This window comes from Phyllostomus discolor, chromosome 7 (genome assembly GCF_004126475.2).
Source record: "Phyllostomus discolor isolate MPI-MPIP mPhyDis1 chromosome 7, mPhyDis1.pri.v3, whole genome shotgun sequence".
Classification (NCBI taxonomy): Eukaryota; Metazoa; Chordata; class Mammalia; order Chiroptera; family Phyllostomidae; genus Phyllostomus; species Phyllostomus discolor.
Window position 1 is genome coordinate 31,567,226 of NC_040909.2, and position 17,031 is coordinate 31,584,256.

The 17,031-nt window shown below is 44.8% G+C and overlaps 1 protein-coding gene, 1 non-coding gene and 1 pseudogene across 2 annotated transcripts in view; 1 reads left to right on the forward strand and 2 right to left on the reverse strand.

The window, feature by feature from the left end:
• Positions 1–4,852: 4,852 nt before the first annotated feature.
• LOC114502163 lies at positions 4,853–4,961 on the reverse strand. Its single transcript, XR_003685017.1, has one exon. It is a non-coding gene; the product is annotated as a U6 spliceosomal RNA (small nuclear RNA).
• A 1,886-nt stretch (positions 4,962–6,847) lies between these two features.
• On the reverse strand, positions 6,848–8,127 carry LOC114501314 (annotated as a pseudogene).
• Positions 8,128–14,777: 6,650 nt separating this feature from the next.
• EPHB1 (EPH receptor B1) overlaps positions 14,778–17,031 on the forward strand; it is a 417,402-nt gene continuing 415,148 nt past the window's right edge. Inside the window, exon 1 of the mRNA XM_028518706.2 lies at positions 14,778–15,220. Coding sequence (XP_028374507.1) covers positions 15,163–15,220 — 58 coding nt within the window. The 5' untranslated portion in view covers positions 14,778–15,162. The remainder of the gene's footprint in view (positions 15,221–17,031) is intronic.

Below are 17,031 nucleotides of genomic sequence, written 5' to 3' on the forward strand. Positions count from 1 at the left end.
ACTAGCCCAGTTTCTTTGCTCCTTATATGGTATGACTCCTAGGTGTGTGTTCTGGAGTTTCCCACAGAATTAACCAACAGTCACTCATGGTGGTCACTGGCTTAATGATCATTGGTGGCTTCTTCTTCATGGTTTTGTTTCCCACTCACCTATCCATGTTTCCTTCCCTGCCTGTGTTGGTGAGATCCCTGGAAGCAGAGCCTGGGACAGAGTCTTGTTCAAGTGCCTTAATTGTGGTGGTGGGGAGAGGAAGAGGAGGGAGAATGGGACTGGGGAAGGAGCTGAGCAAAGCTGTAGTCTCTGCTGGAGACTGGCTTCAGCCTCAGCTTTGGGGGAGCTCTAGGGCACAAATAGTATTCCAGAGTTGGTCCCCTCTGGAGTCAAGGTGAAGACCTTTGGAACCCCCACTTCAGTTAGACATTTTCTGAGGAGTGCCCTGAAGAGGGGCATGGACTGTTGTATCCTTAAAGCTGGAGGATAGGTGCAAAGCCAGTAAAGGGGGTCTCGGTGAGCCCAGAGCACCCAGTGCATCTCTGTGAAGGCTGGGATTCTACCCTTAGTCTCAGGGTCTAATTCTGGGACACAGAATGAGAGACAGATCTCCAGGATATGAAAGACCCATATCTCTTTCTCTCTTTTTTTAAAAAATTATTTTTTAATCCTCACTGAGGATATGTTTTTATTAATTAGAGAAAGAGGAAGGGAGAGAGTGAAGGAGAGAGAGAAACATCAATCAGCTGCCTCCCATACATGCCCCAGCTGGGGATTAAACCCTCAATTTTTTGGTATATGGGACGACACTCCAACCAACTAAGTCACCTGGGCAAGGCAACCTCAAATCTCCTGATAGTATATTTAAGTTTTCATTTATTCATTTGGTTCCAGAGGTTATTTTTTTTATAACTGGCGTTATTTGATAGTGACTGCTTCTCTCTTCATCATTCTTTCTGTGGGACGGTACCCCTCTTCTTAGAATGACCTGGCCTGTCTTTTCCAGCCTTCTCACTCTTGCTGTTGTTCAGTTGTGGGCATGGGGCTTTCTGCCTGCCCCAGCCCCTTTTCTTCTCTGCATCAGGTCTGCACAGTGAACACTAGCAGTGGAAATGGCAAAAACACCAGGTATTGCCAACATGATCAGCTGCTCCCTCAGCAAACCACTACCCTGCCCCTCAGTCGGTGGACAGAGATATCTGTTGTATTGTAGGGCTGGGTCTCTGACTCACCTCTCCTGCACAGTGGCCCACCCCTCTGGGATGTTCTGTACCACAGCTCACTTCTGTGGGACCTTGACAACCACCTAATTTTTGCCATCTCTTGGCCCCAGAAAGCCAGATTCTATTCTCCATAGTTCTAGTCAGCAGCTGGTTGGGATGCAAAATAAGCTATATATTTTGTGGTAACCACATTACAATGTTAAAAGAAACAGGTGAAATTAATTTTTATTTAAGTTACCATAATATATTAAACTATCAAGTCAAATATAATCAATATAAAAATTATCAGTGAGGTATTTTACATTTTTATACTAAATCCTTGAAGTCTGGTACAAATTTCAGTATACTTTATGCTGGAAATGCATTTGAGTTTGGACTAGCCACATAGCAAGTGCTCAGGAGTCACATGTGGCTCATGGCTACCATACTGGAATTCAACTCTGGTGGTAAACCTGGCTTTGTTGAAATGGCCTGACCATGGGGCTCGACTAGTCTAGGCTAGACTAAGAGGTGAGTGAAGCCAGAAACATCTGATGTTCTTGATGAGGTGGGGAAGCTGAGCTGGGGCTGAGCACTGAGGTTCATGACGAAGCTAAAGGGTGGTGATGAGGATGGAGGAGAGGGGTGTGCTGGAAGTCTGGGAGGTCTGGGTCCAAGGGGGAAGTTTCCAGAGTTGGAGACCACAGAAGTAGGGCAGTGTCTGATGCTGTCAAGAGGTGGTAGGAATCAGGACCACTTGCTTCAGGTGCTGGAGGAACTTTCAGGCCAGTGTTTTAAGGTCTTTGAAGCCACCCGGGATACTGACAGAAAGATGGCAGATGGGCAGACCATGACAATGATGCTGACACTGTTTGGGGAACCAAGACAGCCTCACTCAGATGTGGTACGATCAGAGCCAACCTTATGGATCTGAAATTCATCTATTTATTGTTAGAAAAGCCAGCTACTAGTAATTCTAATTTTTCAAAAGAAAGATTAAAAAAGACAATGAGTGGCAAACATGGATTTAACCAGCGTGCTTCCTATTGCATTATTGAGTTCTGGTGTAGGTGTTAAAAAGGACACACATTCTGCATTGACCTCCTTGAAGAGTACTTGTGGATTTTACCATTAATAAGTCTCTTTCAGTTCTCACTCTCCAATTAGTTGTGTGATTATCTAACAGTATTTTGATTTGGACTAAATTTCCTGTTATAATGATTAGCTTTTCATGCCTTAGACTTTTGTGAAGAGCAAGATAAATCACCTTCATTTCTTCTCCTTGATCAACCACACATAGCACTTCATAAAGAGAATGATCAGATTTTACACTCTCAAGTGCCTGCTAACTGACTTTTGAGCAGGATATATACTAACATCAATTTTCAGATGGGTAAAACCAAGGCTTTTTGACCAATTACTGGACTTTTCTAGTTGACTCAATTAAAAAAATTTAAACCTGTAGTGTTTGCTTAATGAAAATACATGCAATTGTTAGTACTGAGGTTTCTAGGTTTCACTTTTGGTGAAATTCAGTCCTTTGAATGACTGGATTTTGTAGAGAAGGGACTCTTCTATTTTTTGTAATTCACTACTGTATCCCAGACACTGACACAGTGTACATACTCAATACATATTTTTGAAGAAATGGATGGGCTGCATCATTTCTTTAGCTTTATTTAGATGGTCAAATCTCTTTTATTGGTTTTAAAACAATAGTCCCTCATATAGGATTTTTAAAGAACAAATAAAAGATACACATGTACCCCGATCTGTGGGAAATCTAAGAATGTTTCCTTGTTTGTTCTGCACATTGGGTCTTAAAGATTGACTCATGTTAAGCACAAATAGTTCCACATCACTTTTTTTACTCTTGCACTGTATTTACTAGAATGGCTGGATTATAATTTAGGTAGTCATTTCCTTAATTAATGGCCCTCAGGTTATTCTCGTTTCTTTTTGCTATTTTAAAATGTGCTTCACTGAACATCTTTATATATTCCCTCCTTATATGCCTCCACAGTTGTTTCTCTAGGTTAGTGCTGAGCAGTGAAACTGTGGTTCGTAGAATACGCAAATTAGGGTTTGTTAGATCCTCCTCAAAAGCCCTAAAGAATAAAACTTTAATTTATACTTTTACTGTCCATCTGCCCACATCCTTGCCTACACTTAATATTAACAAACATTTGTTTTTACAAGCCTATTGGGTGAAAGTTATATTTAGTTCATTTTGAGGAGGTGACCTTGTTATTGTAAGCATACACAAAATAATAAATATAAGGTACACATATGTATATATGCATATGCATACAACTTGAGTATTAATACCTACCACTCAACTGAATATTAAGATTGCCTTAGGAGCATCTTCCCAATTTTGCAGCAATAATTCATTCATTTTGCTTTGGTATATAAATATGCCATGATTTATTTTTCTGTTGGACAATGTTGGATTTTTGGGCTGTTTCCTGTTTTTTTTTTTTTTCTTTTCTTCCTTTTATAAATTGTGTGTCTGAGAACTTTCTTGTGTACGTCTCCTAGTGTACACAGGCAGGAGCTGTGAAGTTGCTGATTTCTGGAGCACAATGGAGACTGCCTGGTGTCCATTCAAATCCATGCTCCCCATCTTCACATACGGTGTTCAAATGGACATCTTCCCATGCTGCCTTTCAGCTGGATGGGGCTATGTGACTATGTCTCACCAATGGAATCTAAGAAGCTTTCCATTCTGCTGCTTTGGGGTCAGAGTCTTAATAGCAATGGATATACCTCCTTCATGCTCTCTTTTCTCTTTGCACATTGCAAAACCCAAGTGTGGTGGTAACCCAACTTCAACTTTGTAGAAAATGATGGAGTCTTGGATGATGGGAGAACAATGACTTAAAAAGAACTCAGAACCTGGGTGACAGTGAGGATCAAAGTTGTTCCATTGATCAGGATAATAAGCTTTGAGACTGGTCATTTTTTGTTAGCATTTTATTGTTAGTATCTTTATTATGGCAGCCTGTATTTACTCTAATTCTTATATAAGGAAGTACATACTAAACTTCACTGAATGATGCCATCCTCATACCTAAAATGTTTGAACCAATTGATGGTCCTACTAGCAATATATGAAAATTCCTGTTGCTCCATATTCTACCAACCCTAGCTGTTGTCCGACATTATTTTTGCTTTGGCAGGTGAGAAGTATTTTCACTTGCAAGTGAAGCTGTAAATCTTCAAATATTGTTAGGTCATTTCATATTTCTTTTTACCTGGAATGTCTATTTGAATCTTTTGTGCTCTTGAATAATTTGGGTGCTCTTTTATTGTGGTTAAGTACATATAATGAATATATAAAACATATTTATATATTTTAAAAATATATGAATATATAAAACATATATTTCTATATTTTAAAAATATATAAAATTTGCATTTTTACTATTTGAAGTATACAATTAAGTGGCATTAATTACACTCACAATGTTGCCTATCTGTTTCCAAAACTCTTTCATCACCCCTCAAAACAGAAGCTCTACCTATTAAGCAATATCTCCCCATAACCTTTTCTTGAAGACCCTGGTAACTTCTGTTTGCTGTCTCTATGAATTTGCCTACTCTAAATATTTCATGTAAGTAGAATTATATGGTATTTGTCTTTTTGTGTCTAGCTTAAAAATATAGAACACATCACAGATTTGTACGTCATCTCTGTGCAGGGGCCATGCTAATTTCTGTATCATCCCAATTTTAATAAATGTCCTGCAAAGCAAGTAATAGGGCACTTCTTAAAATGTTTATTTCTTTTTGGTTTGTAATTCTTTATATATTCTAGATTCTAATACTTTTTGATTAAATGGGTAGCAAATATGGGGTGGGCAAAAGTAGGTTTACAGTTGTGAGTACAGAAAACGCAGTTTATTCTTGTATTATTAGTTATTAATTATCATATTATTTTCCATATGAACAACTGTAAACCTACTTTTGCCCTGCCCTGTATTTTCTCCCAGTGTATGGCTTAACTATTTTTATGGTGTCTCTTTGTACCAAGTTTTCTTTTACATTGTCAAAAATATCCATGATTTCTTTTATAACTTGTGCTTTTTGTGTCCTATTTATAAAATCCTCTTCTACCTACCCCACCTCATTAAATTATTCTCCTATATTTTCTTCAAAAATAGCTTTAAAGTTTTGCCTTTCATATTTGTGTTTAATCCACCTGGAATTGACTATATTTGGTATGAGAGAGAAGTCTAATTTTAATTTTTCAAACTGTTTCAGCACATTTACTGAAACATTTACAGCAACAGTTCCCCAGTACTTCGTAATGCTTCCCTTGATGTGGATTTTTCATGTACACGTTGGTGCTAAATCCCCACACCAGTTCCATGTTTTAATTGTGGCGGTTTTATCATAAGTGTTGATGGTGGGTAAGGCAAGGCCCTCCATTCTGCTTCTGTTCAGAATTGTTTTGGTTATCTTTGCAGTTTGGCTTGAATTGTCAAATTCTTCAAAAAATTGTAGATACTTTTCTTGTATTTATATTGAACTTACAGTTAAAATTGAAGAGAGTTACTATCAGTTTTCTCATCCAGGAATATGGTAAATCTCCTCAGTTATTTAAATATTCTCTTGAAAAAGTCTTATGTTTTTTCCATACAGGCCTTTAAAAGCTTTCTTTAGATTTGTTCCAAAAATTTTGCTGTTAAAATGTCATATTATTAAAAATGACTTATTTTTATTGTTTCTTGTTGATGTTTGGAAAAGCAATAGATTTTTATATGTATATTGATTCATTTTTGTTTTATAATTTTAAATATTGTTAAAGTTTTCTTCTTATAGCTCTATAATAATAGGGGTATAATCCTGTTTGATTTGTCTGCTGAATCTCATTCATGGTAGATTTATTTACGTGTTCTGTGATTTTGGATGGTGAGTTCATATTCGGCAGGCCTTTATTTGTGAGAATCTTATGGAGGTTATATTCATCTTGCATTTCCTTTCACCTATGAAGTTACTACTGCTTTTTTTTTCAGTTGAGTTCTTGGGCTGGGAGATCTGAGATCAAGTAGTACAAATCTGAACTCCAAACCTGTGTGAGGGAAGGCTTATGATAAGAATTCCAAGGGGAGGGTATTTTCTCTCATGCCCTGAGCCCAAGCAGAGATGTAAGCTTCCTGGTTCTCCTCTATGACAATGGGCAAGTTTTCTGCTAGTCCCTTTTTTCAATAAAGTCATTGTAATCTGAAGCCTTAGCTTATGCAGTGGTCTCATTTCTAACTTGCTGTCTTGCATTCATTCAAAGCCTTGTTTCCAATGAACGTACATTAAAATTCAAGTCATTATTAGATTTCCCAGACCAAGGACTAATTCCCACCCACCCTGCAGTGTAAACTCCCACATTTACCATTCAGGATTTTAGTATTTCTTTGTTTCTAGTCTCTTGGGAATACTTTTTATGGGTTCTGCAATATATTGAAAAGCAACTATTTTACATATTACTGAGTTCTAAATGTGTTTCATAGGAATGTTGTGGGTTATCCTATATTACCCCAAATAAAAGTTATTTTTTTACTATTTAATTATTTATTTCTTTGTTTTAGGTAAAATATGATATTATTTTTCAGCCAAAGAGACCTTTATTTATTTTTTCTTTTTAAAAAAATTTTATTCCCTGCAGCCGGTTTTAATGAGTGGCAGCACTGCACTACATGCTACAGTGCAGGGTGGGAATGTTTTAATACATCTTTCTGATACTAAAATGCTTCCTTTCATCACCCAAGTGTCCACCCTAACCCAGGGAAGAGATGGCGGGATGGGCCGTTTAAGTTTTTTTTTTTTTTTGAGGAAATCCAAGTCCATGTATTGCTTCTTTGCAAGGAGATGGGGCAGGGAGAGCAAGTTGTAGCTCACAAAGGAAGGACTAAAGCAATAAACATATTGCTCTATCCTTTCTGTGAGGCCTGCCTGCCCTTAAAAAGGAACTACATTTAGCACAGGTAGTTTTCATGTAGCAGCGGCTCAGGTTGCCTCTTTCAGTAGAGAGCCCTGAGCTTTCCTCTTGGAGCCCCCCTTCCCTTACCCCCAGCCGCAGTGGGCCAGAGCACGGTGGGCTTCAGCCATCTTGTGCATGTCATGTTTCCTTTTGATCCCAGGGTCCTGGTTGTGAAAAGCCTCCAGCAGCTCATGCCACAGCTTCTCTGGCATCAAGCATCCGCCCCTGCTTCTTCTCCGTGCACTCAGTAATCATCCAGTTCATGGCCAGGAAGCAAGGACCGTGGTCAGATGGTGGCAGGGGGATCTGGTGGAAATGGCCACCCTTGAGGGCGGGTACCAGCTCAATCACAAGTTCATGGTTCTTCAGTGCTTGGCGGAAGATGGTATAGAGGTTTCATTCAGTGGTTGCCTGTTCCTCTGAAGAAGTAGCATGGTACTTCTCAAACCGCTTCCTTTGCAGAGCATCCAGAGTCTGTGTCATGAGGCGTCATGTTGGTGAATTTACTGATCAATGGGACTTCCAGTCCAGAGATTGTTTTCATCGCTGGGGCAGCTTTGATAAGCTGTCTTCCTGAGCTCACCCTCAAACTTCTGTTCCTCATCACTTTGCCCAGGGCTTGAGGGAATGTTCCTTGTCACTGTGCGGATCCCTGTATTCAGGGCCATAGTAGCTCCCCCTCACCCGGATCAACCTTGGAAGCCGCGGAACAGCACTCCGAACGCCCAGTGCTAGGTCCGACCACCCTCGCACTGCCTTCACCCAGGGGGCAGCCATCTTCGTTTGCCACGAGGACCCCACACGAACTGCCCTCGGCATGCCTGAGCCAGTGACGAAACAGAAGGAAAAGGCCCCACAGGATCCTAAATCTGTGCATGACTCGATTAATCTGGGCATTAAGAGTCTCTTATTCCAAGGTCAGAAGGAAACACTCACCCTTCCATTATCTGTCACATTCTCGTGTGACCCTCTGCCTCAGTGGCAGCAGTTGCTCCTCAGGCTCCCATCCCGAAGACATATTTCAAGCAAGATTGAGTGGCGCTGGCCGGGTGGTTCAGTTGGTTGGAGCATCACCCTATACACCAAAAGGTTGCAGGTTTGATCGCCAGTCAGGGCACGTACCTAGTTTCTGGGTTTGGGTTCAACCACTGGTTGGGTACTAATCGGTGTTTCTCTCTTTCTTCCTCTCTCTCTAAAATCAATGAAAACATATCTTCAGGTGAGGATCAAGAAAAAGATTGAATTCATTTATATTTGTTATTGGGAATAATTTCTGATGTTTTCAATAAACTTATTTTAAAAAAATAACATTTACTTTTTTCAATTTCTTTTTTTTTAACATAGGGGCCATATTTTGTTTTCATCTTCAGTGTTTTCAAAAGCATACATACTTCTTTAAAGTATATTAAAATGTTTTTTAAGCCAATTCTATTTTAAACCAATTTCAGAAATTAAGACATTCAAGCATAAAAAAGCTTCTGAATTCCTTGTGTGAACAAGGAATTTAACATAGATTTGCTCTCCTTCCTTACATTCCCTTTCTACTTGGTCTTAATTAATATAATTTGAGCTGTTACATTTAGGTTTTTGTAATTAGAATTTTAACAACATATGTATTCTTTACTGAGACTACTTTTGACATTTTAATTCAATTTAAAAGCAGTTGGCAAACATTTAGACTTGTATTTTAATTGACTTTATTGCTTGCCACCAAACCTTGTTTCCTTGTCAATTGGAATATATAATACTCTCAAATAATTTCTTGAACTGTTGTAAATTTTTCAAGACCTGAAGATGTCTGTTGCTTTATGCCTGCTGGATGTGTGTGTGTGTGTGTGTGTGTGTGTATAATTACAAATTTCCCCTTATAAAACTCTATAGCTCTGGCTCCATTTTCTTTTGGAATTCAATATTATGAAGTTAATGATAGTGATTCTATTGCAGGTCCCTAGCCCCTTGTAACTAACTGACCCAATTTTATATACGTTTATTCTCTACTGTCTGTCTTCTACACATTATGTATTTTCTCTCAAAATTTTTCCTTTTCTGTCCATTTTATATGCATTCTTGGAAAGATTCTCCAGTTTGTCTTTCACATCATCTATTCAATGTCCAACAGCGACAAATGTGTTCTTTCCTTCCATACCAGTGTGGAGTTTGATTCCGATATTGCATTTATTGCATTTTTGTTTCCTTAAATTCTTCTCTTTTTCTCTTCCCTTTACTCATTCTCTTCCCTTTTCTGCTTAACCTGTTTCCTAGAAAGCTTGTTTGTGTTTCATGGAGTTTGTCTTCATACATGACAAGAAACTTCCTGAAAATGCCTCTCAAGTGTGTAAGCATCATTTTCAAAGGGATGCTGTCCTTCTGGGTCTTAGAGAAGCTATTCCTACTCTTTATCCTGCAGTGTCTAATAGGCCCCTAGTCTGTCTTGACCCCTCTTGTCTCCTCCTTGAGTACTGAGAGACTCATTAGTTCTTGCAGTTATTTTTTGCTAGACAGGGTGAGCAAGTTGGCCCTGGGCCCTGCATCTCCCTGCTTGCTTTGTGGTTGAATCATGTTTTTAGATCTACCCTGGAGTGCCAGCCAGTGTTCAATTGCCACTTGTCAACAGGCTTCATCCAGTGCATGTCTGCTCTACCGAGGTTACATCTTTCTCCAGTCACCATCCCAATTTTCTGGTGCTCCAATCTGATGTGTCACAGCAAAACTACACTCAGCAGGTTGCACACCTCCCACAGTCACTGCCGTGCCTGCTCCAGTCTTTTGACCATTCTTCACCCCAGATGCACAGCATCTTCATCAGCCCATCCTTGTGCCCAGTGGTCTTGCCTGTTTTCAGGCTCCTCCTGGGTATAAGATGATCTTGGGGGAAGGAATGAGGATGACAAGGGGCAGCTGTTCTTTGTTTGTTTTAAAGCCGAAGCAGCGACAGTGATGGATATTTACTCCATTCTCTGGTTAGCGGAGATTCTGGATATCTGAGTCAGGTACAGACAGAGAGCAGATTACAACATATCTTCCTACCTATTTTTTAAAAGCAGATTTTCTTTATAGGAGAGAACTTGGCATATGTCATATATGTTCCTGATAGGTTTTTCTCCATCCAGCTTCATTTACCTTGTAAGTATGTATTGTCAGTTCCTTCCACATCCTGGCAATTAGGTTGTCTGTCAGTGTTCATTCACCTCGTTAGTGGTGAGTCTTCGTATTTGTCTTTATTCACTGGGGTATTTTCCTGAGAAACAAGGAGAGGCTTGTTGAAAGCCTCTAGCCAGAGGCCATTTTGTGAAGTGTCCCACAAGGCATTTCAATACCTGTCTTCCTAGGGATCATGGAATCCTTAAAGGGAAGGGCTGGGCCACAGATATATCTGGGCCCTTAGCACCTTGCGGTCACCTGGCACAGAATTGCTGCTAAATAAATGTTGAAAGATCAAAAGAGGGAGAGGAAGCTATTTGTTATTTGTCTATTATCCATTGTTAAAAATGTTTTTAAATACTCATAACTGGTGCATGTGCCTCTCTAAAGAGAATTGGTGAAAATTTATCTTGCAGCTTAAGAATCTAATTAAAGGTAGCTTGGGTCATGCAGTGTATAACTAATCCTTTAATTTATGCAGTTAAGAAATATTTTTTTTAAAAGATGGGATAAGGGAGCAACTTAATACCTTCCCATGTACAAGATACCCATGTGATCATCTTCTTGATAATATTTGTCTGTGTTTTGTAATACCAAGTAGAATGAAGAAAACAGGCTTAAACTACCACAAAATGGCTGTAGGTTAGAGGCAAGCAGGAACTTTCTGATAGGAAAGCTGCAAAATGTAAAGAATTATCAAGGGAACTTGTGCAATTGCTTTCTCTAGAAATGCTTTTCAACATTTTAGACACAAAACCATTTAGAGGTGGGTTGAACAGCTTGGCTGCCCTCAAACCTTCCAGCCAGAGGGGCCTCTGAGTCTTAGCAAAAGGGTCAAGTCACCCTTGGGTGCCTGAGAGCCCTCAGCTGCTGGCTTGGAGGCAATCATCTGTCACTTTGAAGGAGTGATTTAGTGATATCAAATAGCTGGGTGATTAATCAAAAAAACAAGGGGGCATTTGACATCAGAGAGGAAAAAAAATAGCCAAGGAAATGGTTTGGGGAAAGTGGGCACCCAGGCTTGGAATCACAGACTAATGGTGCTTTTGGGTATATTTACAAATCATAACCCATTGCAAGAGAAAGATCACTCTGCTGTACAACTAAATTAATACTTAGCTTATTCAAGAAAAGTCAATCCCCTGGGTTATTAGGGAAATTAATAAAAGGCCTAAACTGATGCTATTCTTACCTGAGCCACCAGCATGTTTTAAAATCATCCTCACATGCTAATCAGTCAATGTGCCCCATCCCCATCCAATCCAACCCTCTCCTCTAATCCCTCCTTCTTTCCCCCTACTTCCTTTTCTTCTTGCCACAGAACTCTTCCTCCAAACAAAACCTGATACAGATGTCCAGTAAAAAAAGGTGCCAGAATAGAGGGGAAATGGGAAGCTCCATCCCCTGATCCCCTCCCACACTTTCCCATTTGGGGGAAGGCCTCAGAGCAAAGTTTTAAACTCATAGACCAAGAGCAGGGACTCCTAAGGCTCATTGTGCAGCAGAATCAATGGGGGTAGGGCCTAAAATTACATTTGTGTCCCTACCTCATCCCTACTGACCTTAAACCCTGGGGTGGGGCATGGAGATCAGATGTTAAGATGGTGATTCTTATATAATTTGCCTGCACATGTTGAAAGACCTTGGTGGGGTTGTCCTTGGGATCCTAGTACTTTTGTCTCCCTGGATCCTCCTAGGAGTGATGTTTTGCAGCTGGATAATGTAAGTTCTGTCTTCAGCCAGGTCTGGACAAGCCACTCAGAACCCATGCAGACACACAGCATGAGACTGTGAGCAAGAGGGACCAGCTGAGGGACACAAAAGCTTCCTGGGAGAGGGGACGTTTGAGTAGAAATAGAGGGCAGGAAGTTCCATTCACTTCAGTTCAGTTTTGCATGTAAACATCCAGTGCAGTGCATTCAGAAATCTGGATGCCATGCCAGAACAGTTGGTCCTTCTGTATGTAGAAAGTGCTCAACACACAGTCATTCCCTATAATATCCAACTACCTACAATTGCTCTTCGGCTGTTACCTTGCTTTATTCTCCAGTCTTCCCCACCACTGGAGTCATCATCATCCTTCACTACACTGTAAGTTCCCTCTGAGCAGGACCTGTGTCCCCACAGCCTAGAGCAGGGCTGCTTGACTCATAGTAGGTATTCAACAAATACTTGTTGAGTAAGTGGGTGAGTCCATGACCAGCTGGCTGCAAGGAAAGGAGAGCCTGTGTGTGGGTGTAGATGTGGGGATGGTGAGGGGATCAAGCTGTCTGAGCAGCCCAGGCCAAAGGGAGGCTGGCAGAGCCAGGGCTGAGAAGCAGGTTCCAGGGAGCTTGTGGATGCTACGCCAGAGTGGTTGGTCTTTCTTCGGGCAGACAGTGAGGAGCCACTAGCCTTCTGTTCAGGGAAGAGATAAGATCAAGCCTGGCTTGAGAAAAATTAGTTTGGCAGGAGTGCAGAAGGATTAGAAAGGGGAGGGGATGAAAGCTTGGTGACCATTCTGAGACTCTCCAGTTGTTCAGGGGAAGGCAGTGTGGGCTGGAATTGGGACAGGCTCACAGCCTTGAGACAAGGTCACTGGGAGGAGATTGTGGCAAAGGGAGACTTTGCCCACCATGCCTCTCAAAAGACTGTGCTATAGTGAAGGAGAGGAGCTGGAGATTCATCCATGCATCCATCCATGAGGGGAGTACTAGAGGCAGAAGAGCAGGTGGAGCTGACAAAGAGTTGTTCATGGGCCCAGGGAACAGAAGTGCCGAGGATGGAGCTTGAGGGAGATCCCTTTTGAGAACTGAAGAGGAAACAGGGGAAACACTAAGAAGGAGAAGGACAGGGAGGAGGAGAATCAGGACTGTGGAAAATGAGACAAGAGCCCAGGAGAACTGATAACAGAGAGTGCTGAGGATCCAGGAGGACGATGGGTAACTGAGAGTAAAGTGGGTCATTCCAAGGGTGATGGCTCCAGAGATGCTAGGGCACTGTTGTTGATGTTTGGCAGGGCAGAGGGCAGCTGGCATGGTGTGAAGGAGGATGACAAGGGGGTGGAGGCCCATGGGATCTTTTCTTCAGGTGCTGAGGCAGGGAGCAGGGAGTAATAAAGGGACGAGGCAAGGAAGGCAGCTGGAGTCAGCGGGGAAAGCAAAGCAGTATCAGGATGGAGAGGGTCCAGCTGTGACTGAGGAGGAGTGGTCCCAGTCAAAGAGACACTGGACATACAGGGTGGGAAACAGATTGAGCAAAACCCAAAGAGGAGGGTGGGGAGCATAGGAGGGGTCATCACATCTGCCCACTGTCAGTTCATTAACAAACCCAGCACAGGTTTGGTGGAGAAGAGACAGCTGTCTCCACTGTAGGACCAGACCATCTTCAGGTCTGGGGTGGGGGTGATAGGGTGAAGAGTGTCTCCAGCATAACAACATTACAGTCTCAAGATGGGTCCTTGGACTAGAACTCTGGCTACCTCCAGAGACAGAAAAAAGAAAGCAGAGCTGTGGGAGATGAGGCTGAGACAGTCTCTCCTACCTCCAATGCCTTGTCTCTCTGTTGCTGCCAATGTATGTCCTTCCAACCCATGTTCAAGCCTAACCCGTAGTAATGGTGCCCCACTTTGCATAACCTTCTACTAGCCCCATTGCATTCTCTCTTTATAGAGAACTATGTGACTGTCGGTCTCCCCCTCCAATCGGATCTTCTGTGGTCAGGGCCCTCTGTAATGCTCACGGAATGCTTTCAGAAGTGAAACCTCAAGGCAGCCAGAGACTTCTGGAGGAAAAGAACAGCGTTTGGACAGGAAGCATTTCTAGTTCCTGAATACCCTGGAGCAGCAGTGTCTGAACCCAAAGATTCTCTGAACCTATTCCTTCATTCAACAGAGATATCCCATCATTTTCCACGGGCCAGGCACCGTTCTAGGCACTTGGGATTCTGTAGTGAACAAAATAAACACGAACCCCAAGAGTGAAGACCCAATTCTAATAAGGGATGGGGGTGGGGAGACCCACAACAAACAATTGATTGGTAAAAAAATACAGCGTAAGACAGTGAAGTGTTATGAAAAGGAGGAATAGGCTGTGCCACGGGATTGCACTAAATAGGGTAGTTAAAGTTAAGTCTCGCTGAGAAGATGAAAGAAGATAAATTTGATTACTTAAAGCTCATCCAGACCTGGGTAGGCTATAAATGGTTAAGGCCTGCTCCTTCGCTAGGCGCGTCGGGGCTTGGGGAGCTGGGACCGACCGGTGCATTTCTCGGAGTATACCACCAGGGGGAGCCCGGACCCCTCCAAGCGCCAACCCAGCCTTCTCTCACGCCTTGCGCGCAAAAGTTTTTCTTAAACTAACAATGCCTGGGTAAGGAGGTGCTCGCGCCTGATTGGACGAGAGATTTTTGCAGGTTTGATTCCTTGATTGGACAGGAGGTGTTAGGGGTGGGGAGAGAGCTGATGGTGGGGGATCCCACTCCCTCTCTCATCAGTCTGGCCGGCTTCGTCCTCACGTAGGCTCCGCTGTAGCTCGCAAATGTGACAGCTGGACGCATACGCACTCTCGCGCTCTCACCAGCTCGCACTCCCTCGCCCTCTCTCTTTCACACACGCACGCACGCACACACCCACCTCTCCCATAAACACACACACACACATGCACACCCACACCCACGCGCGCCCGCACCGCCCCACGCGCGCACACTCCCGCCCACGCCCACGCCGCGCTCCAGGGAGTCCTGTCCCAGCGAGAGCGCGAAAGGATACGGAGAAGCCACCCGCGGGGAGCGCAGCGGCGCTCCGGGACCCGGCGCCCTCCCCGCGCGGCAGCCTCGGCTCGGACTCGGCCTGGGGGCTGCGGGCCGGCGATGGCCCTGGATTGCCTGCTGCTGTTCCTCCTGGCAACCGCAGTGGCCGCGATGGAAGGTAACGTACCCTTCGCGGAGCAAGTTGGCTGCTGGCGGCGGTACCCCGGGGCTTCTCTGGTAGCTTCGGGTCGTTCGCATCCCGCTACCCGGGGGCAAGGCTGTTAAGGAGCCTCCGCCGCCGCCGAGCGCCGGGCTGGGGCGGCACCCACCCGCGCGTCCCCGCTGGCTTTCGGAGCCCCTTGGCTCCCGCGGCTGGTACTCACCGGCAGCCACGGTCTCCCGCAGCTTCGGCTGGGAGAACGCGGAGTCCGCTGCATTGCGGTGCAGGCTCCTTAGTTCCGAACAGAGCTGGGCGTAGGGGAAGAAGGGGCGCCTTGGACCATCCAGCCCCTGGAGAGCGGGAGTGGGTCCGCTCCCTTCCTACCCTGGGCAAGGATGCGCTTAGGCGACCGCGCGCCACCTCCCCGATTACTCAACTCGGCGTCTGCCCGCTGCAGGATTCTGGGCTAGGCGGGTTAGAGCTGCTCTGGTACCCCGAAAGTGGCTGTCGAAGGAGAGGGGCTGAGTTCACTGGCTCTGCCTTTGGGGACAGCCGGATGGTCCGGGAGCCTGCCGGGCTTCATCTTTCTTGGGTCAGCCTGGGCGAGGTGGACACCTTTGTCACTTCTTGAGCCTGGGAACCGGGGTGTGGTGGGTGTTCCGTGCTGCTGAAACGCGCCCAGCGTCTCCTTTGCCCACTGGAAGGGGACTCGGCGCCAGGAGCTGACGGACAGAGACACTCTCCCCGCCACTTGAGCCTTGGCTGTGCCTCCAGCTGTGGAGGAAAGCGCGCGCTGCGGGCACCTCGGGGAGCAGCCGGAGCACCCTTGCTCCACGGCGCCCGCGAATCCCTGTGGGAAATCCCTGCCCGGCTCCCCGCCCCCGCCCCTTCTCCCCGCCCTTCTTGCAGCCGGGCGGCGGCGGCGGCCGCGGGCCCTCGCTGGGAACGCAGCTTGGCCTTAGCGCGGAGTTGAGTGCCGGGGTGGAAGCAACTCTTGGGCGTGAGGGGCCGGCACTGCTGCCACCGTAGCCCAGCTCACAGCCGCACTGCCCGGTGGCGGAAGCCTAGTGGAACTCCACGGGCACCAGGCACCGAAGGGGCGCAGCTCCTGGCCCCCTGCCTCCTCGCAAGTTGGGAGTTCGGTCCACTGAGCTGCAGGGTTCCCCACGGAACTGTTACCGGTTGTTTAGTAGTACATCCACCCAAAAAAGCCCGCTGTGGTTCCGCGTTTCTGACCCCTCCGGAAAGCGCTGTTCTTCTCTAATCAAAGCTTGGCATTCGGCACCCTAAGGTGGAGCTAAGATCCCCCTCACCTTCCAGTGAAGACCACCATATCCCACGTTCGTTCTGGTGGCGGCGTGGGGGTGCGGCCATTAATGCCTAGAAAGCTCTCACTTGCTTTTCAAAGGTGGCTACATTTTGTCTGCCTTCCGCCTTCCGCCTTCCACTGACCTTTTGGGTGCTTTTGCGAACGGGCAGGGTCTGGAGTGGTGTGGAGCGGGGATGCTTGGGTTTGACTTACTGGAGCCAGTGAGAGATCATTTGAAATGGGACAAGCAAGACGACGGACACTTTCAAACCTGTCAGGACAGCCTGGGTCAGCGCGCATTTGCAACGGGCGGGCGAAGCGAGAAGGGACTTAGCGCTGGGGCCCTGTGTCCTGCCTGCTTCTCTCCCCGCGCCTTTCAGAAAGGGTCAGGGGCTGGGCCACCCAGAGCAGATAGGTGCCCACTTTGGGAGCTTGATCTTGGCATTGATTCTCCATTGATGAAGGAGGGCACATGCCTGGGAATGAAACTGTTTGGAGAGCGAATGCGTGGGAACACACC